This window comes from Eucyclogobius newberryi, unplaced genomic scaffold (assembly GCF_026437365.1).
Source record: "Eucyclogobius newberryi isolate DKJ021-1_F unplaced genomic scaffold, fEucNew1.0.hap1 SCAF_21, whole genome shotgun sequence".
Lineage (NCBI taxonomy): Eukaryota > Metazoa > Chordata > Actinopteri > Gobiiformes > Gobiidae > Eucyclogobius > Eucyclogobius newberryi.
This window is the reverse complement of record NW_027315846.1, coordinates 8,156,545-8,177,297: the sequence shown is the minus strand read 5'-3', so window position 1 is coordinate 8,177,297 and position 20,753 is coordinate 8,156,545. Positions and strand designations below refer to the sequence as shown.

At 38.0% G+C, this 20,753-nt stretch overlaps 1 protein-coding gene across 1 annotated transcript in view; it reads left to right on the top strand.

The window, feature by feature from the left end:
* The first annotated feature begins 5,176 nt into the window (after positions 1-5,176).
* LOC140371106 (disheveled-associated activator of morphogenesis 1-like) overlaps positions 5,177-20,753 on the top strand; it is a 19,954-nt gene continuing 4,377 nt past the window's right edge. Inside the window, exons 1-21 of the mRNA XM_072458406.1 lie at positions 5,177-5,393; positions 5,474-5,563; positions 7,277-7,345; positions 7,430-7,524; positions 8,255-8,474; positions 12,789-12,902; positions 12,985-13,095; positions 13,384-13,487; positions 13,563-13,629; positions 14,082-14,199; positions 15,486-15,624; positions 15,774-15,832; positions 16,028-16,215; positions 16,777-17,007; positions 17,887-17,994; positions 18,081-18,178; positions 18,755-18,839; positions 19,054-19,160; positions 19,297-19,385; positions 19,949-20,117; positions 20,188-20,295. Of these exons, the coding sequence (XP_072314507.1) occupies positions 5,217-5,393; positions 5,474-5,563; positions 7,277-7,345; positions 7,430-7,524; positions 8,255-8,474; positions 12,789-12,902; positions 12,985-13,095; positions 13,384-13,487; positions 13,563-13,629; positions 14,082-14,199; positions 15,486-15,624; positions 15,774-15,832; positions 16,028-16,215; positions 16,777-17,007; positions 17,887-17,994; positions 18,081-18,178; positions 18,755-18,839; positions 19,054-19,160; positions 19,297-19,385; positions 19,949-20,117; positions 20,188-20,295 (2,546 nt within the window). The 5' untranslated portion in view covers positions 5,177-5,216. The remainder of the gene's footprint in view (positions 5,394-5,473; positions 5,564-7,276; positions 7,346-7,429; positions 7,525-8,254; positions 8,475-12,788; positions 12,903-12,984; positions 13,096-13,383; positions 13,488-13,562; positions 13,630-14,081; positions 14,200-15,485; positions 15,625-15,773; positions 15,833-16,027; positions 16,216-16,776; positions 17,008-17,886; positions 17,995-18,080; positions 18,179-18,754; positions 18,840-19,053; positions 19,161-19,296; positions 19,386-19,948; positions 20,118-20,187; positions 20,296-20,753) is intronic.

The window sequence follows — 20,753 nt, the reverse complement described above, 5'->3', positions numbered from 1 at the left end:
CAAACAATAGCACCGGGCTCTGCTGAGACATTTGCTTGGATTGTCATTCATAAATATGGCAATTGTGGCGTTAATGATAATTTGAATAAACTCACTCCAACTCAATGACTATTCTAATTTTGATTTCTACTATTACTACAAATTTGGCTTGAACGTGATTATATGAAACCAGAATAATCTTGTAGCATGGGCAAAGTATCCTAAAGATCTTACAGGTTCAAACCATAAGAATAAAAGCAGAAGTTTATGAATGTTTATGAGAAAATAAAGGGAGGTATAAGCTCAGTTCTAACCAAATTGTCCTTGGGTTTAAGTGTTTTGTCTGTACATTTAGAATATGACTGTGTGTTGTTCTGAAATTGCGACAATCATGAATTTCACACTAAATTATGTACAAAAATGAGTCTAAATATTAGCCAAGATAGATCAAAGTCTATAAGAAATACTTATAATATTATATCAGTAATCATCATAATTATCTGGACTTTACAGGCTGTAAAACACACCTTTTATAACAAAGACAGTAGCATAAATAAATCAGAATGTCCAAAATACATGTGTAAATATGGTAAATCCCCATATTCCAACCTTTATTTGCTCAAAAATATATCTTAAAAATCTAGAAATTATCCGTTTACTAGTCGACTAATTGATAAATAATAACAATAATCATTTCTATATAACAATAATAATAACCACTTCTCGTTAGCTGGAGAACTACAAAATATAATACTGTATTTATGGTTTATTGCTCTCGTTACAGCGCAGCTCTCTCCGATAGATTTGTTTTTGCCCGTGAAAACCACACATTTACAGATATTTGCCGTCCTTGATGTTTCCGCTCCACTGTTGTGCCACCGATCCGTGCCCTTTGACCTTCGGCCGCGCGCCTCGAGGCCACAGGGAAAACATGTGACTGTGGGAAAACCGTCACGACAACAATCCATGTATCGGACGTTTTTTATCCTCCGAAGAGGTGATGTCACGCCCCCGGAACATGTTTTAATATACGAGAGATATATAAGAGAAAAAAATACTGCTATTAAAATATATTTACCCAAACAATCCAAAATAGTACCATGGTCATTTTGTCATTAGGATGTTGTGACTGCATCTGAAACCCAGATAACTATGGGGCAATATGAGGAAAAATATTGATCAATCACAATTTTTGATTCAATTTCTCTTTCTTTTTTAAAAAACAAATACAATCCTAATATTAATTTCTTGAACTTGAACAAGACAGACTTTTAAACATTACAATTTTACCCCGAAAAGTTCTTAATTCTGCTCCAAACCAAATGCTTATACTGAAAGAGAGGATTAAAATAACACAAGCAGATCATTGACTGACGATTACAATTGTTTTACCTTTAACTTGAACATTTAACATCGTAAATACATTACGAAACAATGAACAATTCTTCTTTGTTGTGCGTTTTGCCTTAATGAAAAAACAAGTTCCTAGTTTCTGACTTTGTTTATTGACTTTTCTGGCTCTGAATGACCAATGTACACCTAAATTGGGACTATTTAAAACCAAGATTAGATTGAATGTTGTGTTAAAGGGTGTAATCCAGGCCTCAACCCGGACTAAACCAGGATTATACAAACTCTAAACCAGAGAAAAGTCATAAATAAACCAGGGTTGAACCTCACAGTGGAGCGCTAAAGTCGGCGTAAAGCGTGTTCACATGAGCGGCTGATTAGTATTGAGCCTGGCAGCGCGCATCCATTTAATTGACTTGCGGTTATGTAAAAGCATTGACTGGGCCCAGAGAGAGGGAGGTCTTTAAATAAACAAATTAGTGCTTCAGTACGGTTAATATACTCCACACGAGGAGAGTGTAAGGGTTTGACCGCGCAAAAGGACAGAAAACAATGAAATGGAAAATTGTTGACATAAGTGACATACGCAACATGGAAAAAATAACCGCCAGACTCAACTTGAAAATGGACAAATTCAAAAAGCAATGGACAAAATGGGACTCATACTTCTTGCCATAAGATGCTTTAACCCCTTTTTTTCCATTAGATGCAACCTAGTTCACTATCTGCTAACCCTTATCCTTTACATATTTTGAATTCGCTATGTCCTACTCAGCCCTGCCCCCCTTTTTTATTTTATTTTTTTATTTTCTCTTATTTTCTTCTTATTTTCTTATTTTATTTTTAATTTATTTTTGTTTTTTTTCTTCTTATTTTCTTCTTATTTGTTTTATTTATTTGTATTATTTATTATTCTAATATAAGCATAAGAGAAAATGTATGTGTAAATTTGTACATCCATGTATGTATAAATATTTTTCCTCTCATTATTTAATTTTCTTCCCTAAATCTTTAAATGGGTCATTTTGTGTTTGTGTTTCAAAAACAATAAATAGTTAAAAAAAAGGAAAATTGTTCGACAACATTTTAGTCATTTTGGATGAAGTTCCAGCCTGTCCAGCAACAAGACACTGTAACGTTAATATCAGCCCAAAGAAAGTATTATTTGTGAAGATACCTGATACGTTTATGCATATAATATATACTGTACCGGTATATCAACTTTGTTGTTGTATGCCTAAACTTGTAACTTGCAAACACACTCCTTTAAACAATATAATAATACAAGAATTACATGATGTTATTGCTTGAAATGTCCCACTTATACTGTATAATGTCCATGGAGGCAAACCTGTTCTAGTATTAATGACTTAAAATAGGTTTAATTCAGACTGTAGGACATTTAATCTTCATGAGAAAAGCTGCACGGTGCACCTTGAAGTAAAATGAAAGCACGTTATGTGTGTATGGAAAAGCTGAGCATCTGTGTAAACAAAAGTGTCTTATTTCATCTAAATATGAATCGCAAATTACAGGACGACATTCATTTACGTTTCGGACGAAAAGAGGAAAGCCACTGACGCAGATTCTTCCAACATTTAGGAACACGGAAACGCCAATGTGGAAAATAAATCAGTTGTAGCACTAAACAAGCTGCAATTCTAGAATAAACTTAAGTTAAACCAGTTCTGATGAGTTCCAAACACCAGGGATTCCACCAGAACTTAACCAAAATGACCCAAACCAGATCATCAATATTAAAATCAATATTCCCGTTTTAGTTACTTTCTCGTCTTTAATCAGATCAACAGTTGTCATTTACTCTTTTCACAGAGCTTATAGTTATTTGTAGTTATTATAATTTTTTTTTTAAATTATTATTATTATTTTTAAAACAACAACAAAACAATTAACATAACAATACAGTTGCAAAAACTAAAACACACAAAATGACAACAACAAAAAAACAAAAAACAATCAATTAAAAACAAACAAACGAATTAAGTAACATTGATACATAAAAATGAATTCAAACCGAAAACAACACCAGTATTTTAATGCGTTTTAGTAGGCCATATATTTCTTTCTTTCTATTTCTTTTAATTTTACTCTATTTCTTTTTCTTTATTTATGATATCTGTGGTTATTTGCAATGTCACTGATCCAGCTTTGGCGCATGCTTCGAGTGAGATTCTGGGATAACGCTCTTCCCTCAAGCGAAGAAGTGATTTACAGAGGAGAAATCGGGCCTTCAGCTGATGCGGGTCAGGTCGTTCGCCCCCTCATGATGAGGCGTGTCCAGACCAACCTGTCCATCAAGTCCGTAGCCTTCTTCCACTGATAAACGTCACAGGAGGCTCTCTCTATCGGCTCAGTAATCCGAACCTGGGTTTAATGAAATGTACACGGAAAAAAGGATTGATTGATTCTCAGTTTCAAGCGTCATTTGTCAAGTTGAGTCCGGAAAGTCAGACCTTAATAAGCAGTGATCCTCTTCTTGTAGTTTATGTAGTGTTCATAATAGCCTTTTGTTGTATGTTCCTCCACAACTATGACGTGTTTTAATGCGATGACAGCGCGCAGGGCAGTGGCTATGACAAGAAACAAGTAAAAAGGCTAAAGGAACAAGGAACAGGGAACAATTAAGCAAGCTGCCGTAAATCAGATTTTGAATGAACCTTGTCATCGCCTGGGTTGGTTTTCATTGTCATAGTTGTTGTTATACTTAATAGCAACCATTTCTAAGTGTTTGTAGACTTTGTCACGATAAAAAACATATTCAAGTCTGATATTTTGCTATAGAAAATATCATAAAAGATAATATTGCTTCCCGTTAACCCCTTTTTAAAGTAAAATCTTGTAAAAAATACAGCAGTTGTAGTGTCTGTAATGAGTCATACAGTTTGACAGCTTAAATCTTATCCTATTACAAAAAAAAGAACAAAAATGTCACCACCAGTGCAAAGAAAAGCCCCAAAATATTGTTTCATCCATCACTTCATGAATGATAAGTCAATATAATTATATTTACAGGGCTAAATGTCCATCAATGTTGGCTTGAGTTTTATAACAGAGCAACAGCCAGCAAATAATTCAAAATATTATTGCCACTATTATTGCTAATATTCCATTAGCATTATTTGTGTTTTGTTCATTTAAACAGGAGTTGGAACATATTTGGCCTAGTAGCTTTTCAGGAGGCAAGATAGATCTAACTGTCTGAACTTTGCAGGAGGATTTGTCAAGTAGAACCAGCAGATTGTGCATCATTACAGTTCGACGGGAGTAACAGCTCTCAGGACAAAAGACTCCACTCACATTGTACCTCTTCTGCGTCCAGCATCACAGTCAGCATCCAGCGAGAACCAGGAGAACTCCAGAGAAGAACTGTCAAAAAACATACTAATCAGTGCTAAAACTAGTATCGAAACCAAATACTCATTGGAACATAACAATGCTAACAAAAAGTCACAATAACGGGACAAAATGCAACTTTTCCTGAACAGTTTTTAAATAATCTTGAGCATTTTAAGAATTAGTATTAGACAGCATGGTGCTATTGAATAGTACTATTTTAGTATTTTAGTTTGGCCTGAAAATTACAGTCTAATGTAAAAAAAATAGTGTTTTTACTGTCATTGTGGTATTGAGTATCAAGCTTATTCCGTATCGAAATTAAGTGTGAAATTCCAGTACTGTAAAACCCTATACTCCAGACACTCAGCTCCTATAATGTGGACAAATGAATAGGTTTTCCCCTCAAATGTGTTTAGCTAGAGTCTTTGATTGCAGCTTGTGGTCCATATCTGCTCTTCTTCCACCTCGGATTAACGTTTCAATACAATATCTGACTCTTTCCCTTCTTCCGTGGAGGCAGCAGAGGGAAGATGGCGTCCCACGGGAAGCAGCATGAGGAGGGCACGTTTTACTCCATATTTTCGTGCTGTTTCAAAGGCCGGGAGCAGCAGCAGCAGCAGCAGGGCCACGACAATGCCATCGCCCTCACGGAGCTGCGACTGGGGCCCTCCGAACAGGAGCTGGACGCCCGCTTCACGGAGCTGGTGGTGAGTGTCACACATGCAGGATTTGAACAGTTTAGTTACATGTAAGAGGTGTGCGATGTATTTGACCTCTCTTTCTTCAGGATGAGTTGGATCTCTCCGAGGAGCACAGGGCACGCATGTTTGCACTGCCAGCTGAGAAGAAATGGCAAATTTACTGCAGCGAGAGGATGGTAAGAACAGTTTTTTACTTTTTTTAAATCATTCATTTTTTTCCCAGCTTTTTAATCAACATAAAAGGAACATATTTCAAAAATAAGACACAGAGATAAAGCATACACACAGTTTTACATTGTCCTTAACATAAGATGAGATATTCCTTTATTGGGGAAATTTCATTGTTGCAACGCAGGTAGATACAGAGGAAAAGAACAGATAATTTATAGAAAGTTTAAAAAACACTCTCAATAGAAGAACTCTCTTATAAACAAAACCTCTTATAAACAAAAACTCATATTGACAAAACCTCTCATTTCCCAACAAGGGATGGAGGGGATAAATAAAGTAAAAAATAAAAAACAAAAAATAAAAAATAAATAAATAAATAAATAAATAAAAAAACAGCTAGCGTAAAGCAAGATACTACTACTAATAATAATAATGGAAAAATAAACACTCTATTCTCATGTAGTTCGACATCGTGATCTCATTTTTGTCCAAAGTTTGGTCAAATTCAATCCGAATGTAATTTTTTGTAATTTTTCAAATGGCAATTATGGTGTTGGTTCAGTTTGTGTCGTCCAAGTTTTTGCGGTGGCCTTCTTCCCTGCAGCCAGAAGCACATTAAGCTCCAAAAGTATCCATTTATTGTGTCCATGGCTGGAGTTTTGAGGTCCAACTATTGTTCAGGAGTCCAGTGGAATGTCAGTGTGGAAAACAATCTGGATCGCTCTCAGACCAATATCTTTGAACAACAAAACAGTCCCCAAACACATGATATGATGATGATATACACATATTTACTGGTTGTTGGTGTTACATGGGCCAAGTAAGTAAGTAAGTAAGTAAGTGAAGTGTCTTGCTCAAGGACACTACAAGAAGTATGAGCTTGGGTTGAACTGCCGACCTTTGTGAGCTACGACTCTACAGGCATGTGTGAGGTGCAAGAAATTGTTTATTGAATTTATTTGCAAAATTAATCGTATTATAGAAGATGGTGCGTGTAAATAAAGTCCCAGAGAAGTATCGGTAAGTGATTGAGGCTGTAATGCAGATAGACCAGGGAGGTAGTAGGAGGTATTTAGGAAGTACTGTCTGGATGAATTTATGCTTTAGCCCCATAGTAGCTCCAATGAACAGTAAACACTGTGTATTTGCATTAAAATACAGCCCTTGTGGTTTAGCATGTATTAATAATAATAATAATAATAGGGACAGTTGGGCTTTAAGGTGTTTCACATGTTGTAACTCCAGGACTGTCTCTCTCTCTCTCCCCATTTCACACTCAGCTGCTCTGTCCAATAAAGCCTTCAGAACACAGACATCTTTATAATAATAATAATGCTGCTTTATGAAACTGTTGTTGCCACAGCTGCCCTGAGGTAGACTGACTGTGTAAGGGAGAGATACTTTACTAAACAAAAATGTCAGCTATTCTTGAGTCAAAAATATGGTACAGCTAGATGCTTTAAAAATATATATCTATTAACTAGAACATAGTTAGACTTTTAGTATACGTTTACAAAGGTAATAGGCATGTGATGAATAACATAGTTGTACAGGCCCAACCCTGATACAAACAGGCATTGTCAAGGCCACTTATCACCAGATTTCACTATGCATTGGTCTTTGCCTTTCTCTTTAAAACCGAGTGTTTTTGTTTGTTTTTTTAGAGCTTTCAGGACTGACACGTTTGACCTTCTATTAAACGCTGATGTGTTTTACAGGAAGCAGAGGAGGACAAAGGGGCCACTCGATGGCCTGACCACTACATTGACCGTCTAAATATGGCTTCGGTGAGTAACAAATGTTACAAAAATATGAATGCTGATACCCCACAAAACAAAGGGCAACTTGAACCTGCAACCTTCTTTATTTAGAGGAGGACCTTTGTGGCTTTGGATGCAGAGGAGGACAATAGCAGGCATAAAACGGTGGAGGGTTTGAAGACTGCACTGAGGACACAGCCAATGAGGTACGTTAATGTTTTACCAAGGCCATGACCACAAATAGCATTATCAGACTAGGCCCTACATAAACAACACATTTTCTGTATCGTTCTGGTTTACTGTTCCTCCTTTGAACCAGTTTTATTTGTTGATTGTTACATTATGTTGGGTGACAGTGGCATTGTCGGTAAGCATTAGTCCTCTCACCAGGAGGTAGCAAGTTCAAATCTCACCCATAACACTTGCTTTTGGGCAAGACTCGTCACCATCTATTATCGTGCCTGAGTGCAACAGGAAGGACGTCCATCAAAGGACACATTATGCAAAATTGCCTCAAAATTGAGCTTTTTATCAAGTTATAACATTGTTCACGCACCAAAAACATACCTGGAATTCTGTTTAGCTTAATTCACACTTGTTTTATTTATCTTGATTACTATGTTGTCTATTTTTAAGTCCATTAATTATCAGCAGGCAGCATTTCTGACATCAAAACCTGTTAATTACAACGTCATGTCAGGAGCAAGGTCATTTTATTTTATTTTATTTTTTTCCAATGGGTAATTCCCTCTGCTGCCAGTAGATGGAGTGCAAACACCAAATCCAGATGAAGGCTTGTCTGATTTATAGAAAGTAATCAGAGCTTTCTACACATCAACACATAAGTTTAAGTTCTAAAATATACATCAAAACTGAATATTTGTTGTATTTGTAATTGTATTCCTGATCTGTTCTAAAAAACATGTCCCTGTGCAGGTTTGTGACCCGCTTCATTGAGCTGGACGGCTTGTCTTGTCTCCTGAACTTCCTGAAGAACATGGACTACGAGACCTCGGAGTCGAACATTCACACGTCTCTGATCGGCTGCATCAACGCGCTCATGAACAACACCCAAGGGCGAGCGCACGTCCTGGGACACTGCGAGAGCATCAACATCATCGCTCAGAGTCTGGCCGCGGAAAACCTCAAGACTAAGGTACAGAACAAATGTCAAAGAATGTATTAAAAAGTAGCGCAAAGTGAGGTTCCTATCCAGTTATTTTAGTTTGACTTTATTTCAGGTTATTTTAGCATTTTGGACAGATAAAACCTTTATGAATGCCTGGTATATAACGTTTAAGATTCAAAACATTGCTTGATTTGATGCCGGCTACGATGCGGTCAAGGGTGCGCGTTCACAAGCCTTTACATGGCGCTTTGGGGTTGAGCCACCGGCCGTCGCTGCCTTGCCTTTCTCATGCTGCTTGGCCCCTCTGTGTGGGCTCCCATGTCGTTTATTTCAAACCAAAGGATGTGCAACGAGAGTGAGCAATATATACAACCAATGAACTCAAATGACTCTTTATATGTTTATATCTGAAACCAGGAACAAAGTATTTAAGATATTTAAGTAATACATTACTGTAACTAGCTGAATGGCCTCCTTTTTAATCAAAGTGGACGAACCTGTGCGCCTTATTGCGCTGTGTATGTTGGGTATGTTACATGCCCTGGCGTTGTTGGTTTTATATAAAGAAATGTGTATCTGATGAGTGTTTTGAGAGAGCGGCTAACTGAAAAAGGTGCATTTACCACCACCTACTGTAGTTCCACATCTTCAAAGTATGTGTTTTACGCTATACCATATTTTTTTTAAGGAAAGAGAGAAAGAGAGAGGAAAGAGAAAGAGAGGAGAAAGAGAGAGGTGAGAAAGAGAGAGGAGGTTCTTGTATGTATGATGTTTGCCTATTCTACTCAGCGACCAATTGAGTGTCTCTTTCCACCCCGCGTTCCTGCCCATGGATCTGCATGGACCAACACTGTCTCTGATAGAGATGCCATCCAGTATCACAATTCCAAAATTCCTGCCAAAGTTTATGTACATGACTCTTAATAATAGGCTTTATTTCAGATTTGCTTAACTCAACCATCACATCAATTGAGGGGATTTTAAGCCAGTGAATCAGCCACTTCGTTACCCTCCACCCGCACGTGTTCAGGAACCCAAATGAAGGAAACCCTCACATCCTGAGTGCATCAGACAGAAGATGCTATATAGAACATACTCTCTGCAATCCGACTTCCCAGATTTATGCTTTGCAATGCAAACAGGCTGTCAGAGGCCACCACAATGTAAAGTAGATTCAGCCCATTCCAACGCTAACCGTATTGCTTCTTCTTCTTTGGTGTTTAATGGCAGAACCGTATTGCTATGAGTTCCGCTGTAGACTTCATTCTTAGTATCCAAGTGTTACATTACCGCCAGACTTACCAGCCGCCATAAGCCCCCATAGAAGAAGAAGAAGAAGAAGAAGAAGAAGAAGAAGAAGAAGAAGAAGAAGAAGAAGAAGAAGAAGAAGAAGAAGAAGAAGAAGAAGAAGAAGAAGAAGAAGAAGAAGAAGAAGAAGAACTTTGAACTTGCGCTGGTCATAAAGCATATGGATTCCTTTCCATTTTGATCTCATGGGCTTTGAAGACAAATCCATCTTCTCTGTCTTTCTCTCTCTTCTTCTTCTTCTTCTTCTTCTTCTTTGGTGTTTTATGGCGGTTGTAAGTGTTACAGTACCGCCACCCACTGCAGGTCTACGTCTAGACTCTCTAGACTTTCGACTTTATTCTTCTCCTTTTTTTTGACGGTGTAGCGTAAAACACATACTTTGAAGACGTACAACTACATAAAATGCACAACTACTGAAGATGTCAGAGGGTGGCGATAGGTGCACCTTTTCAGTTGGCTGACAACCGCCATTAACACAAAAACAACAACAACAACAGTATGTGTGTGACAGTCGTGGACCGGCAGTGGTAAAAGTGATCTCTATTATGTCTTGTTTTTCTGTAAAGGTACAGTATATTTATGTTTAGTTTGTTTATTTGAGCATCATGCATGTTACATTACATTAAACTGCAATAATGCGTTTGTCTTCAAAGGAGTGGGAAGAGGTGTAAACTATACTAAAAGTACTGATATCAGAGCAAAACATTTACTCAATTAAAAGTAAAAGTATCACATATGATATATACATGCTTGGGTAAAAGTATAGAGGATGAAGAACTTTTAGACTTTGTTAAGGCAAGGCAAGTTTATTTGTAGAGCACATTTCATACACAAGGCAATTCAAAGTGCTTCACACAGCAGGAAAAAAAATAAAATGCATTCAAATCACAAAGAAATGACAGAAATCACAACTGTTTAAATATATATATATATATATATATATATATATATATATATATATATATATATATATATATATATATACATACGCACAGCTAAACAAAACTGTTTTTAGCTTGGATTTGAACATTGTCAGAGTAGAACCTGTCTCACATCTTCAGGGAGAATGTTCGCAGATTCCCCATGTTTAGTCCTAACTCTGGCACCAGCAGGAGGCCGGTCCATGTTTAGTCCTGACTCTGAACACCAGCAGTAGGCCGGTCCATGTTTAGTCCTGACTCTGGCACCAGCAGGAGGCCGGTCCATGTTTAGTCCTGACTCTGGCACCAGCAGGAGGCCGGTCCATGTTTAGTCCTAACTCTGGCACCAGCAGGAGGCCAGTCCATGTTTAGTCCTGACTCTGGCACCAGCAGGAGGCCAGTCCATGTTTAGTCCTGACTCTGGCACCAGCAGGAGGCCGGTCCATGTTTAGTCCTGACTCTGGGCACCAGCAGGAGGCCGGTCCATGTTTAGTCCTGACTCTGGGCACCAGCAGGAGGCCGGTCCCTGAGGTCCTCAGAGTCCGAGATGGTTCATATGGCACTAACATGTCCGAGATGTACTTTAGTGCTAGGCCATGGAGAGACTTGTACACAAGCAGAGCTGTTTTAAAGTCTATTCTCTGAGCCACAGGAGCCAGTGCAGAGACCTGAGAACAGGACTAATGTGATCATACTTCCTGGTTCTAGTCAGGACCCGAGCAGCAGCGTTCTGGATGTACTGCAGCTGTTTTACAGCTGGTTTGGAGAGGCCAGTGAGCAGGCCATTACAGTAGTCTAATCTACTGGAGACAAACGCGTGGATAAGTCTCTCCAAATCTGGTTTTGACACTATATTTTAGATTTTGGCAATGTTTTTTAGATGGTAACAAGCTGCTGATGTTATTGATTTTATGTGGCAGCTGAATTTCCAGTCTGAGTCCATTATTACCCCCAGATTTCTAACTTGGTTTGTAGGTTTTAGAGTGAGACTCTGGAGGTGACCGCTAACACTTTCTCTTTGTTTCTTTGGGTCAAAGACGACGATTTCAGTCTTGTCTGAGTTCAGCTGGAGAAAGTTGTTTTGCATCCACAAACTGATCTGTTGGATGCAGTAACAGAGTGAAGTGGAGGGTTTGTTAATCTGTTAATCAGCTTCCAATTATTTCAGAAAAAATACCTTTCCCTAGTTTTATATAAAATGAGGTTGTACATGTACAACATCTCTCTGTAAATCTCTTTTTGAACCTGGAGCTTTGGCTTGCGCCATTTCCGTTCGGCCCAGCGGCACTCCCTTTTCTGTGCCCTGACCGAATCATCATTTCTCCACGGCGCCTTCTGCTTATTTTTAATCATTTTAGCCTTCATAGGGGCAATGACGTCCAAAATATTCAAAACACTAGATGTAACATAGTTCAACAAGTAATTTACATTAGAACATGAGACATTTTCAAAGTTTATCATTTCATATGTGTCTCCTCTGTACAGCTGCAGGACCAGCCGGTGGTTTGGGAAAAACAGACATGTCAAAGAAGACACAGAAATGATCAGACAGAGCAACATCGATCACATTAACATTTGAAATATTACCCCCATCAGCATCAAGCTCTTTAGTGTTTCTGTCACAAATATTATCAACATGCACATTGAAATCACCTGTAATGACCAAACCATCAAAGTCTGTGCATATGACTGAAAGCATCTCAGTAAAATCATCAATAAAACTTTGGCAGTTCTGGGGAGGGCTATTTTTACACAGGGCCCCGGGTTGGTTTGATTTTTACTATGGGTGTTAACTATTCATAGGTAGTGATTTTGAAGAATTTAGAAGATTTTTGTTTCCTCAAAGCCAGAACTTGAACTCAAGCCTCGGCCGTTTGAGGTTATCTCAATCTATAAAGAAAAGTAATTTGTCCTTTTAGATCAGTGACAAAATGTAGAAGAGAAGAGAAAGTACAGATACCCAAATGTAAAAGTAAAAGTAAAAGTTAAGAAAAGTACCCACAGTCGAAATGACAACTTTTACTTTTGCTTTGTATACTTTCCATATCTTACAGTATTATTAAGGCTGTAGGGTCTTGTGACATTTCTAACAAATAAAAGATATAATTCCCAGGTGTCGGTGCTGGAGTTCCTCGGGGCCGTTTGCCTGGTGCCAGGAGGACATAAGAAAGTGCTGGAGGCCATGATACACTACCAGAAGTTTGCTTCTGAGAGGACACGCTTTCAGGTACTGCTGTCATAAAACTGTTGGTCAATTTATTTTACATTATGGCAAAAATGTTATGTATTGATGTTATTTTTGTTTCCAGAGTCTGGTGCATGACCTGGACAGATCCACTGGTCGTTACAGAGACGAAGTGAATTTAAAGACTGCCATCATGGGTTTTATAAACGCCGTGCTCGGAAAAAGACCTGGAGAGGTCAGTGTGACTCTGTGGTTTCCTTTGGATGGTCTTAATGGGGTTTCTACAATGTTTATCTATAACGGAAATATGCTGTGTAATTAATGGTGCAGAAATTCAGTTTGGCTTTATTAAATCTAAAAGTAAAAAAGAACAAACAATTTCTGCTGTTCATCAACAATACACATTATTCCACTACTAAAATAATACTTAGTTGCGGCACTGTTTACATCTGGTTTTTCGATGCTTTTTACTTTTTGAATTGTGTCTGAATATTTAAAGATTTGATGACATGTATTTCCACAGACCAGTTTGCAGTTTCGGCTCCACCTGCGATATGAGTTTCTGATGTTGGGCATTCAGCCGGTGATTGACAAACTGCGCTCACATGAGAACGCCACTTTAGACATGTACGGTAAAATACTGCAACAAACAAAAGAATGTGTGAAACCAAATCTAACCGTGATTCTCTCTTCTTTTTTCAGACATCTCGACTACTTTGAGATAGTCAGAAATGAAGATGAACTCCAACTTGGCAAATGGTTTGATACAGTAAGTTTTTAGAGTTTTTGAAAACATTCTCCATCAAAGCTTTAAGGGTGTCCTCATGTGGACTTGGTTTGGTCTTGTTCTGGAACTCGTTTAGTCCCGATCTGGTCCAGTTTCAGGATTAGTGTGAAAGCAGCATTAAAGAGTAATGGTTCACACACATTGATACTGTATGATTGTTAAAACATTAAACATATTTAAAAAAAACCTCCCCAATATTTCTTTGAATATTTCGTCCGTAAAGGCAAACAATTCAATTTGATACAGCCCAGTTTTGCTGATGAAGTTGCACAGCTTTTTCTCTGAATCTGGACTATGTAAAAAACATTTTGTCTTGATGTGTTGGACAGTGAAACTTGACTATTTTGGGTGTAAATTGTAAATGGATGAATGGAATTGTTTGCTTGTTGCATGGCCAGTTTGGTAAAATATTGTCACCATGTGTATTTCTTCAGGGGCACGTAGACACCAAAAGTGCCAGTGGGATGTTTGAGGTGCTGAAGAAGAAGCTGAACCACACAGAGATGTATCCACACTTCCTGTCGGTGCTGCAGCACTGCCTCATGATGCCCAGTAAGTCCTGCTCACATTTTGCACCACCTAAGACAAGATTTGGATAATACACAAACAGATCAGAGATGTCACGATATCAAATTTTAGTGTTCCGATTGTTGTGAGAAGAAACATCACGAGATAATGATTATTCGTGATTATTGACACAAAATAAAAGTGACAACCTTAAATTTCTTTCATTCTGATTTTCCAATCATCATAAAATCAAACTTTCTGAATGCAAAAGTAAAGTTTTTGGGATATAAACAGCTACATAAAAAGCTCCATACATAGGTTTACAGATTGAACTGAAATGACTTAATTTTTCTTCTAAAATAGTCACAATGATTAGTTTAGATACAATTATAATTTATTATGGTGACCTGGGGCAAAGGAAAGACTTGACAGCACACCAGTACACTAATAAGACATTTAAGAATAAATAGAAACAGAAAATACATTTAAAAGCACATTTTTAAAGGATTATTTTTCTTTGTTTTTAAAAATGCTTGACAATCTCTTATTATATTGTTATTTGAATAATCAAGATTATCAATTAACAGAATAAACTTGACATCACAACACAAGATGCAAACCAGGACTTTGTCAGGACTAAATTAGGTCTAAAGTTTCTGTAAAAGGAGACTAAACCAGGTCTAAAATGAGACGAAACCATGTACGATTGTTCTTCATGATTAACAGAAAGGAGGACATAAACTATATATATGTTTCTGAATAACAAAAATAAATGAAAGACTCAACTTGCAGAGGCAACACTAGTGGTACACGTATCACAACTTGAGAAACACTGCTCTATTATGTCATTATTTTAGTTTGAATAATGTTCAATGATTGATTTGTGTGACGTAAAACGCAACTTTGTCTTCTTTAGTAATTATATAAAAATTATCATCTTAAAAACTTTGTTGTTCTAATCTTCATTCAGAAAATTCACCATGTATTTGCCATTTTTTGTATTTGTTAAGTTATTAAGTTATTATTAAGTTGCAAAACCAATTAATTACATACCTTTTAAAGGCCAAATAAGTCCGAAAATGAAATCCTGTGCCGACTCACCTATATAAGATTCAATGTAATATTTTCCAGTGGTATGGTTATCTATTAAAATTATATAATTATTTATTTATATACTGTCACAGTGTTTGTCTATATTAAATGGACCAAGAATCCAGAAAAAAAGTTATAACAATGATGATAACACTCAGTTTTATATAGCACTTCACCGGGTTAAAACAATTGTTGTAATAATTTAGTATAACGTCCTTGTTACGACTGTGTTGTTACAGCTAAACAGAACAGCTCCTCTCGTCAGCGCTGGGTGTTACTGGACCGAATCATCCAGCAGCTCGTTCTACAGACGGAGAAAGGAGAAAACCCCGACGTCGCTCCAGTCGAAGACTTCAACGTCAAAAACATCATCCGCAAGTAAGAACATTTCAACGTATCAAACCAAGGCTGCAATTAACGTTTTAGTATTTGAATTTAGTTGACTGTGCACCATTCAAATGCATTTCAGAACATGTTTGCAGGGTTATTTTCTATATATCATGTTTAAATGTATTTTTTGTGTCCAGGTTGGAAGAAGAAGACCAGGTCAAACAGTGGAAAGAGCAAATGGACAAAATGAGGAAAGGTATTACAAATTCACACCTGCAGAAGCTCGTACTATCATGCGTTTTAACATTCAATTGCGCAATATGTTATGATCATCACACAAAAATAAGACAAAAAAAAAGAATAAAGAACGGTAGATCTGGTGAAAGAAGGCGCAGATGAAATGATTAGATGTTAAAAATGTGTGACCAGCGTCTTCTTGTTCTGTCCTCAGAGCAACAGAACCTGCAACAGTGGTTTGAGCGTAAAGAGCGCGAGTGCGAAGCCAAGAACAAAGAGAAGGACGACATTTTGGAGATGGTGACCAAGTTGAAGGACAAACTGGAGCGCGAGGCGAACGAACACAAGCAGACCAAAAACCAACTGTCCGAACTGTCAACGAGACTGCAGCAAGTCAGCACAGTGCGTACAAAACATTAACATCAACATCAAACATTTACCGTATTTTCCGGACTATAAGTCGCACCGGAGTATAAGTCGCACCAGCCAAAAAAATACATACTAAAGAAAAAAATATATATATATAAGTCGCACTGGAGTATAAGTCGCACCAGCCCAAAAAAAAAGCATAATAAAAAAGAAAAAAAACATATAAGTTGCACTGGAGTATAAGTCGCACTGGAGTATAAGTCGAACCGGAGTATAAGTCGCACCAGACAAAAAATGCATAATAAAGAAGAAAAAACATATATAAGTCGCACTGGAGTATGAAATGCAGTTGCAATTGTGAAAATAACAAATAATATCACGTATAAGTCGCTCCGGAGTATAAGTATATAAATATAAGTTGCACCCCAGCCATATTACAAGAAGTTTATCTACCAAAGACCATAAGTCAGATTGCCAATGTTAAGAGTCGGGTCCACCACCTGCTCGTCTCCATAGAGATGTTATTGCTTTGCCTCATCTCCATGGAGACCAGCAGGCCCAAGTTACAGGTCTGATGTGTTTCTTTGTCTGCAGGGCTCTAATGTTCCCGGTGGACCTCCCGTGTCTGGTGGTCTCACTCCTGTCAGTCCCGTCTCCTCTGGTACACCTCCCCCGCCTCCTCCCCCTCCCCCAGGTGGACCTCCAGGACTTGGGTTGGTCCCGCCCCCTCCGCCGCCTCCAGGAGCACCCATTGCGCGCGCAGTGAAGAACGTCCCCAAACCTGCAAAGCCCATGAAGGCGTTCAACTGGAGCAAACTGCCACAGGTACGATTCGAAACGGCAACAAGCTGCTTCGATCAAAACGCAGTCACTCGTAAAACAGATGACAGAAATCGATTTTCTTTTGCTTTTTTAAGTTAGAACTACAGCTACAAATTACTGATGTACTTTAATGCATTTGGGGGCGACAAAAGCACCCTCATTCAAGTGCGTTGGTTCTAGTCTCGCTCCAAATTAAATAAAAAATCACCTAAAAAATACCCCAAACAAGGGCGTAAAGTAAGATTTCTGCACTTTTGTGGTAAAATGTATGGTCCAGTCAAGTTTTGTGCCATACTTGAACCTCAACCAAGACTCAGCAAAGATTTTATGAATTTAATCTTATGTTTTGTTCAATACAAATCTCCATCCATCCATCTTCTGCCGCTTTATCCGGGGCCGGGTCGCGGGGGCAGCAGTCTGAGCAGGGACTCCCAGACTTCCTTCTCCCCAGACACTTCCTCTAACTCCTCCGAGGCGTTCCCAGGCCAGCCGAGAGACATAGTCTCTCCAGCGTGTCCTGGGTCTTCCCCGGGGCCTCTTCCCGGTGGGACATGCCCGGAACACCTCCTGAGGGAGGCGCCCAGGAGGCATCCGGAACAGATGCCCGAGCCACCTCAGCTGGCTCCTCTCGACGTGGAGGAGCAGCGGCTCTACTCCGAGCTCCCCCCGTGTGGCCGAGCTCCTCACCTTATCTCTAAGGGAGCGCCCAGCCACAAATCTCATAGCCTTTAATTCCAGTAGAAATTTTCCAGCCAGGCCCAAAGTCTCCGCCCACCATTGAGCTCCTCTTTTAATTGGTCCCACACTGCATTTTAACTGAGACACTAGTATGAACGTCAGAGCTTGGAGACCAACAGTGACACCGCATATTGATCATTTCAGAACCAGGTGATCGGCACAATTTGGGAAGACATAGACGACCTCAAGGTGTTCAAAACTCTGGATCTAGAAGAGTTCCAGACAACGTTCTCAGCCTATCAGAGAACGACGGTACAGTAACCAACAAACAACGACGACGACAGACTTTGAAGCAGATTTTACAAGTCAGACCAATCGCCATTCTCTTGTGCCTTCAGAAAGATTCGGAGGAGGGGCCAACGATGGCGAAGAAGGTGAAGGAGCTGTCGGTTATCGATGGTCGTCGAGCTCAAAACTGCAACATTTTGCTCTCAAGGTCAGAGAAAATGTCCATTAGATGCAACCTAGTTCACTTTCTGCTAATCCTTATCCTTTACATATTCTGAATTATCTATGTCCTACTCAGCCCTACCCCCATTTTTTTCCCCTCTTCTTTTTCTCTTTTTTTCTTTTTTTTTTCAATTTTCATTTTTTTTTCAATTTTTGTTCTTATTCTTTCTATTTGTTTTATTTATTTGTATTATTTATTATTCTAATATAAGCATAAGAGAAAATGTGTGTGTGTGTGTGTGTGTATGTACGCATAAGTGAACTTAAATTTGTACATCCATGTATGTATAAATATATTTTTTTCCTCTCATTATTTAATTTTCTTCCCTAAATCTTTAAATAGGTCATTTTATGTTATGTAATTTTTGTTGCTGTGTGTTTCAAAAACAATAAATAGTAAAAAAAATAGATAAAATGAAATAAAAAAATCAGGAATATGGTAAAAGTGCACTTGTTTACTGTGATTTGAACATATTGTACTACAATCACACTGGCAAATAAAGCAGAACAAGTTGTGTTATCTATTTTTGGGGATTTTACTTATTCCATTTTCTCTGCGCAGACTGAAGTTGACCAATGACGAGATTCGACATGCAATCCTTACCATGGACGAACACGAGGACTTGCCCAAAGACATGCTCGAGCAGGTATTTTATCAAATATGATACAAAACGTTCAACAACACTGTATCACAGGACTTTCTCATTGCAAAAATCGAGAAAATCGCAACCAGAATGCTAAATTGACCCTCAAAAGTAAACTATTCTGTGACTCCTAATGAATAATACTGTGATAGAGTTGGTTAAAATGTTAAACGTATTCATATTTACCCCGTATGAACGTGTTGTCTCTTTCTCGCAGCTCCTGAAGTTTGTCCCAGAAAAGAACGACATTGAGCTTTTGGAGGAGCACAAGAACGAGCTGGACCGCATGGCCAAAGCCGACCGCTTTTTATACGACATGAGCAAGTAAGCACGACATTTAAGATTATTATAAAATACATTTACTGCAACAAAAGCGCCATTCAAGTCTTGTTCAAACTCAAACCATTGTCAATTAATAAATTCCAATTAACTTGATTTTTCTCTCTCTTTGTCTGTTCAGGATAAACCACTACCAACAGAGGCTACAGTCACTTCATTTTAAGAAGAAATTTGCAGAAAAACTGGAGGAGGTCAAGCCTAAAGTCAAAGGTAGAGAAGAACTAAAATGGTTAAAAAAAAATACATAAATAGTCTGTTTAAAACTCCTTGTATTATTGCTCCTTTATTCATGCTTTTGTGTTTTGTTGATAGTGTAAATGTAATATACATTTAAACTGTGGCTATGTATTTTTTATGTATTTTTTCTATCTGTACTTATCTAATTGTGTTTTATTTATTGTGCCTTCATCATGATGACTTCTATGACTACAGAGCAGACAGTTTTACATCACTATGACTCTTTTCTGTATCCCAGCTCTAAAATGAACTAAAAGAACTAAAATAACTAAAATGGTTAAAAAACAACAACATAATCAGATCTATTTAAAACTGAAAAACACAAATTCCTTGTATTATACCTCCTTTATTCATGCTTTTGTGTTTTGTTGATTTTGTAAATTTAATATATATTTAAACCTTTTCTATATGTTTCATGTATTTGTTCTATCTGTACTTATTTAGTTGTGTTTTATTTATTGTGCTTTTATCATGATGCCTTTGATGTCTACAGAGCAGATAGATTTACATCACTATGACTCTTTTCTGTATCCCAGCTCTGAGCCGTGCGTCTGCAGAGCTGATGAAGAGCGGTTCGCTGCAACGTCTTTTGGAAATAGTGCTGGCGTTCGGAAACTACATGAACAAAGGGCAACGCGGCAACGCTCAGGGGTTCAAGATCAACAGCCTCAACAAGATCGCAGACACCAAGTCCAGCGCGGACAGGTACGCAGCCCGTTTGGTACTTGTTATGTCGCAGGCTCCAAAGGTTATTCTAAATGTAGTTGTTTCACAGGAACATTACTCTCCTGCATTACCTGGTCACTGTGCTGGGGCAGAAATACCCGAGAGTGACGACGTTCAGTGAGGATCTAAAACATGTGCCGGAAGCTGCTAAAATCAAGTGAGTCCCTTAAAAGGTCTTTCAGAATCAGAAAAGGTTTATTGCCATTGTCAATGAAGAAAATTCACAAACATAGGAACTTGCTTTGGTGATTCTGTGCAACATAAAACCATGAACAATGATAAAAACAACATTTATAGAATCAAATAGGGCAGGCATTGAAGAAAAGAAAAAAAAAAGACTAAAAAATATGCTTATTATGCACTCAAAATTGACACTTAAATTCACAGATTTTAGTGCAGAAAGTGAACAGTGCATTGAGTGATTGAAATTGAAACATTTTGCCTTAATACAGTTATTATTCTGTCTTTACCATCAAAAACATGTAGCCTACAATACTGTTTTGGAAATGGACTCTATAATCTAAGTGGCAGAAGAAAAACAAATAAAATAAAAAGGCTACAAGCTCAAATACACATTACAATTTCAGATTTTTAACATTCACAATTTACCAACGG